The sequence below is a fragment of the Poecile atricapillus genome, chromosome 9 (genome assembly GCF_030490865.1).
Source record: "Poecile atricapillus isolate bPoeAtr1 chromosome 9, bPoeAtr1.hap1, whole genome shotgun sequence".
In the NCBI taxonomy this organism is placed as follows: Eukaryota; Metazoa; Chordata; class Aves; order Passeriformes; family Paridae; genus Poecile; species Poecile atricapillus.
The window spans coordinates 1,202,566-1,208,464 of record NC_081257.1 but is presented as its reverse complement, the minus strand read 5'-3'; the positions used below and the strand labels follow the sequence as shown (position 1 = coordinate 1,208,464).

Sequence of the window (5,899 nt, the reverse complement as noted above, 5' to 3'; positions counted from 1 at the left end):
AGTGCAAATGACTGCTTATTCTGACTTGATGGATAAATAAACATTCATCAGTAAAAGTAATGAGGACAGCAAATAAAAAATAAACTCTTGCTCTCTTTATCCTGTGTCACATGGCCAGGACATGCAGCATTGCCTTAAAGGTGGGAAGATGCACATATCAATATCAAGGATGGGAAAGCAAGTTGGGAAGTGAAATCTGGTATAAGTTTGGACATGATGGTCTTGGGATACCAGCAAGACAAGGTTTGAGGGAGGAGATAAAATCTTTATTGCACATCGGGATAGAATGATAAAAAGAAATAAGCATTTAGGCTCAAAATGCTTTTTCAGCTTGCATGCTGTAAAGCTTGTCTGCTCTTCCAAGTATATCATTATGTCTCAGGAATGATATTATCTCTCCCTGCAGACTTGATAGTGCTTAAAATGTCAGCTCCTCTTGAAGATGTCTGCTTTGCAACTTCCATCTGTTCCCAGGGACAAAGTTGCTGTCCATCTCTGCTTCCCACCCCTCCCACAGCAATGTGGGAAAAGGCAGAGAAGGGTTTCCAAATAAAATATGTCTGTTAGATGGATATTAACCTCATTTCCATACCTAAAACTGTTGGCAGAGACCACAGAGCATGGGTATTACATGTCTGCCATGTGAAATACTATTTATAAGAGCCAGCACTCTCAGTAGGCACAAGAAAAAGTTACCAGTTGTTTCAGTGCAATATGTGTACAGTAAAATTAGTGTATAATCTTTAAGAATTTTTTTTTACTTAGAAGAGTTAAGAAAAAAAGAGTTTGGTGGGTGTAGCAAAATTAGTTTGAGTTCTTTCTAAAAAGAAATAAGAAAAAACTAAAGCAAACAGGAAATACCCTAAAGTCATATTGTAGATGCTTAGATAGCATTTATTTTTATTAGAACTGTACAAAAAAAAAAATCAGGCTTTTGTCTTCGTGCAGTGTGGATAAGGGGTGGCATATTCCTTATTTTTGAGAGGAAAGAAAGGTAGAGTTTAGCTAATTTCCCAGTCATACCACATCCCTAGAGAACATGGAATTTGTGAAAAGAACCTTGCTCCTTTCCCAAGGAGGTGCCCATCCCACTGCCTTTGGACAGAGCAGCCCCAGGGAGGACCAAAGCCAAAACAGCACTCCCAGGGGAAGTCCCACCATGATTTTGCTGTGGGCAGGAGGGACGACTTGGGAGGCCTTTTGGCCAGCTACGACAGCATAGAGCTGGCCTGTATGTGACATTAAAGGAGGAGGGGTTTGGCTATAGAGAGCCAGTCCCTGAGGAGAACACACGCAGGCAGCTACAGCAGTTTCCCTGGTTCATGGATGAGGACCGGCACAATGTCGCAGACTGGGCCTGTTGCTGCTCCCGCTATCCCTGCTCCCAGCGCCGAGGCCGCTGCCAAGAAGCCAAAGAAGGCGAAGAAGGCAGCAAATGGCTCCAAACCCGCAAGCCCCTGGGGCCCAGCGTCACCAAGCTGACCACCAAGGCCGCGTCTGCCTCCAAGGAGTGCAAGGGGCTCTCCCTTGGCACGATCAAGAGGGCTGCTGGCAGCTATGATGTGAAGAAGATGTGAAGAAGAACAACAGCCACATCAAGCTGGGGCTCAAGAGGCTCGTCAGCAGTGGCACCCTGGTGCAGACCAAGGGCACCGGTGCCTCTGACTCTTTCAAGCTGAACAAGAAGCCAGGTAAGACAAAAGAAAAGGCAGCAAAGAAAAAGCTGGCTGCCAAGCCCAGGAAGCTGGTGGCCAAGAAACCCGTCAGTGCTGCCAAGAGCCAAAGAAAAAGGTGGTGTTGAAGAAGAGCCCCAAGAAGGTGAAGAAGCTGGTGGTCCCAGCAGACAAGAAAGTGGCCAAGAGTCCCAAGAAAGCCGCAAAGGCAGGCCACCCCAAGAAGGCAGGGACGAGCATGGCCAAGGTGAAAACGGTGAAGCCCAAAGTAGCCAAGCCTAAGGCAGCCAAACCCAAAGCAGCCAATGCAAAGAAGGCAGTGCCAAAAAAGAAGATGACTGAGAGAAACTGAGAGTCTACTCTGTGGGAAACAGCATATATTAGTTTAGAAAGCAACTCGAACAACTTCGGGTTTGAGACCTCCTTCAGAGCAGCATGTTCTGCTCTGGCAACTACTCCTGCAACGTAAGCCGAATCAGTGACCAAATTGAAAGGTTCAGAAAATCTCTCAAAGGCCCTGACGACTGCATCCAGCTCAGCAACCTGTGGAGATCCCTCCACATATTCAATGTCTGCTTCCCACTGCTGAGTTTCGGGATCTCGCCAAGTCACTACAGACTTGTGAGATGCCCCGGATGCGTCTGTGAACACAGTCAGTGCTTTGAGGGGCTTTCTGCTCCGCATTTCTTTTGGAATTGGTTCAAATTTGGAATTGAAGAATTTGTGGGCAGGGGCATGGACAGCTGATCAAACATTTCTTTTGTCAGCTTATCTGGAGACGCTTTGTCCAGAGACAAGCTGACTGGTACTCGAACGCATGCAAAGTCACACCCAGACATCTCCCGAAGCCGGGCTCGGGCTCTCCCAATGAGCTGAGCCATCAGCTCCTGTGGCCTGGTGATACTTTTGGACCTTTGATGGCTCAAGAAAACCCACTCTATAATCAAGAGGGGATCCTTGGAGCCCTGGTCCCACTGAAAAATCAGCCCACTGAGGTGTGGCATTCTCCCGAGTATGATGAATTCAGAAGGCAGGCTAGGTTCATACCGATGCGCCTGTCTTTCGACAAGCGCATCCTCCACTTTCTCTAGGGCTTTCCTCGCCTCTGGAGTCAGGGTCCTGGGAGAACTTAGCTCCTTCTCCCCCTTCAAAAGTGTGAAGAGGGGGGCTAGGTCTTCAGTAGAGAGGCCCAGCCAAGGCCTGACCCAGTTTAAGGTCCCACACAGCGAGTGAAGGTCTGCCAAGGTTTTCGGATTGCTGTTTATTGCCAATTTTTGAGGCACAACAGTCCTCTCAGCAATCCGTAGACCCAGATACTTCCAGGGTGGCATCCGTTGAACTTTGTCCTCCTGAAGTTGAAAGCCTGCAGCTGTTAAAACTTTAACCACTCGGTCAAGTGATCGGGTGAGTAGATCGTCATGGGGGGCGCACACTAGGACATCATCCATATAATGATGGATGATGACCTCCCCCATCTCTTTACGCACGGGAGACAGCAATGAGGAAACATACCACTGGCAGATGGTGGGTGAATTCTTCATGCCTTGTGGCAACACCCGCCAGTGGAATCTCCTCATTGGGGCTTCTCGGTTGAGGGTAGGCACCGAGAAAGCAAACCGTGGGGCATCATCAGGATGTAGGGGAATTTGGAAGAAACAATCCTTGATGTCAACTATGGCCAGATTCCAATTTCGGGGGAGCATAGTTGGGGTAGGCATCCCTGGTTGAAGGGGCCCCATGTCCACAATGATTTTGTTGATGGCACGAAGGTCGTGGAGGAGTCGCCACTTGTCCTTCCCCGGCTTTCGGATAACAAACACCGGGGAATTCCAAGGGCTGGTAGTCTCTACTATGTTACCTTTTAACAACTGCTCCTCCACGAGCTCGTTGAGCGCCCTTAATTTGTCTTTTCGAAGCGGCCACTGATCAATCCAGATTGCTTCATCAGTGGTCCAATCGAGCTTCTGGAAGGGGCGCTCCACAGTGGCCGCCATTAAAAATCCCGAGGGGTTTTCGGGATCTCGATCTTTACCCCCCATTGTGACATAAGGTCCCTCCCCCACAAGGGGACCTGAAAATCCGCAACAAATGGGCGTAAGTTCGCCAATTGCCCATCTGGCCCCGTAATTTGCACTACGTCCTTTGATACCTGTGCCAATTGTGTGCCCCCTATACCCTGAACTTTCCCCGCCACAGGTTGCAGCTCCCAATGCGACGGCCATCTCCTTTGGGGGATGATCGTCACATCTGCCCCCGTATCAAGCAGACCCCTCAAGTGAACAGAATCGGCACCCTGCTTGATGCTGCAGTCGATGATGGGTTTGTCTTCACCCACCACTTCTGCCCAGTAGACGCCTGGTGCGTGGTCGTCCACCGGGACCCCCTCCGGGACAGGAATGTATTGGGCTATGATTTGCCCCTTCGGGAGAAAATATGGTGGGTGAATGCAGCGCGCTAAGAGGATGAGGTCTTCCGGACCACCCGGGAAGGTGATCGGGGAGATCTCAATCTCTGGGGGTGTGTGTTTGGTGTCCCCGATGGCGATGTACTTACAGTCACGTCCAGTGTTTGTCCTCTCCCCCTCCAGTGGATCCACAGCAACCACTGTCCAGTGCTGGGTCCGAAAGAGGATGTCCTTAGTATTTGTTAAACGTCGCGTCCGGTTTATTGGCCAAGTCTGTTTTATGCTCCCCCCCCCCCCGCGATACCAGCCCCATTTGTTGCTTCGCGCGGGGCAGGTTCGCGCCGCGCTCTTAGTTTTTTTTATTTAAAACTCCCTCTCCCCCTTTTCCCCCCATGTTGCCCCTCGCAGGTGCAGGATGTGCAGCGGGACAATCTCGGGCCATATGCCCTAGCCGCCCGCAATGGAAGCACTGCAGAAGCCTTCTAGCTGGCGGTGGTAGCTGGCCTGGTGGGTGCTGGGTCACTGCAGCCATGGGTGATCTCTTGGCAGCCTGTGGTGGTGGTACCCTGGACGCCCCCATTAATGGGACCTTCTTTTCACAGGCGTCAATAAGGTCGTCCAAGGTTGGCGCCGGATATAAAGGCAGACTGAAAATGACCTGCTTACAAACATCATTGCAATTAGCTTTAGCCATTTCTAAAATGAGCTGCTCCTGCAGCTCTGGCCTGTCCACCTGCCTCTCTATTTGCTCCTGCAGTCGGTTGACAAAGATGGTAAAGGGTTCATTGGGGGACTGTTTGATGTTCGAAAAGTTTGTGAGGGGTTCACCCCCCGGCAGGATGTTGAAAGCTTTCTCAGCGGCCTCCGTTATTTTGATTAAGACAGACCGGGATAAGACCCTAGCCTGCTCTTCTGGCTTTCCCCATTTCCCTTCACCGCACAGGTGATCTATTGTGAGGGGGATTTCATCCGCGTCAACCGCGGAATCCTCGCTGCGCAGCAGCTCAGGAAGGATGGTCTCCAACGACTTCTTCCACCTCTGTTTCCACAGCCTATAGTCAGCTGGGGAAAGGAGGCAGGCAAACAACTCTTTCAAATCGTGGGGGACCATCTCGTTCGCGGAGAAAGTGGCTTTTAATAAGCCCTTAAAATATTCACTTCTCCTGCCGAACTCCTTCTGAGCCTTGCACAGCTCCCTCTTTGTCTGGAAAGAGAAGGGTTCCCATTCTCGGAACCTTCCCCCCTTTCCTCTAAAACTGACCGGTGCGGCAAAGGGAATTACGATCTGTTCCGGGTTCTGGCCCTCAGGCTTGTTACTTCCGGTTTCCGAAGTGTGGGAATTGGATGGAAAGGCGTGGGAACTGGGAGGAGGGGCGTGGGAACCGGAAGGAGGGGCGTGGGAACTGGGAGGAGGGGCTTGGGAACCGGAAGGGGAGGCGTGGGAACCAGAAGCCGGAAGAGGCGGGGCTGGAGGACCGACTGAGAGGGAGGGTTGGAGGGAGGAACAGCGGCCGGAAGGGGTGGGGTTTTGGGGTGCAACACTTTGGGGACACACCCCCGAGGAGGAGGAATCACCTGAGGGAAAATGGGAGGAGTCAGGGCAGGAAGGGAAGGAGGGGCTAGGGAGAAAGGGGTTGGACTTTGAAGGTAGGAAGGGATTGTGGGAAGAAGGAGCACAAGGGAGGGGTCCGACCATGCGGTCCCCGCCATTTTGTGTCCCTCGGGGGCCATTTTGGGATTCAGGCGAGGCAAGGAGAGATTTAGGTGAAGATTTAGGGGAACACCGGTAATCAGGGGACATAGGGGAACCAGGGTTCTGGGA

At 51.2% G+C, this 5,899-nt stretch overlaps 1 protein-coding gene across 1 annotated transcript; it reads left to right on the top strand.

Moving 5' to 3' along the window:
• Positions 1–1,341: 1,341 nt before the first annotated feature.
• On the top strand, positions 1,342–2,025 carry LOC131582214 (histone H1-like). The gene is given in 4 exon segments (XM_058845166.1): positions 1,342–1,444; positions 1,447–1,568; positions 1,571–1,775; positions 1,778–2,025. Coding segments are annotated over 4 exon segments (678 nt in total).
• The last annotated feature ends 3,874 nt before the right edge of the window (positions 2,026–5,899 follow it).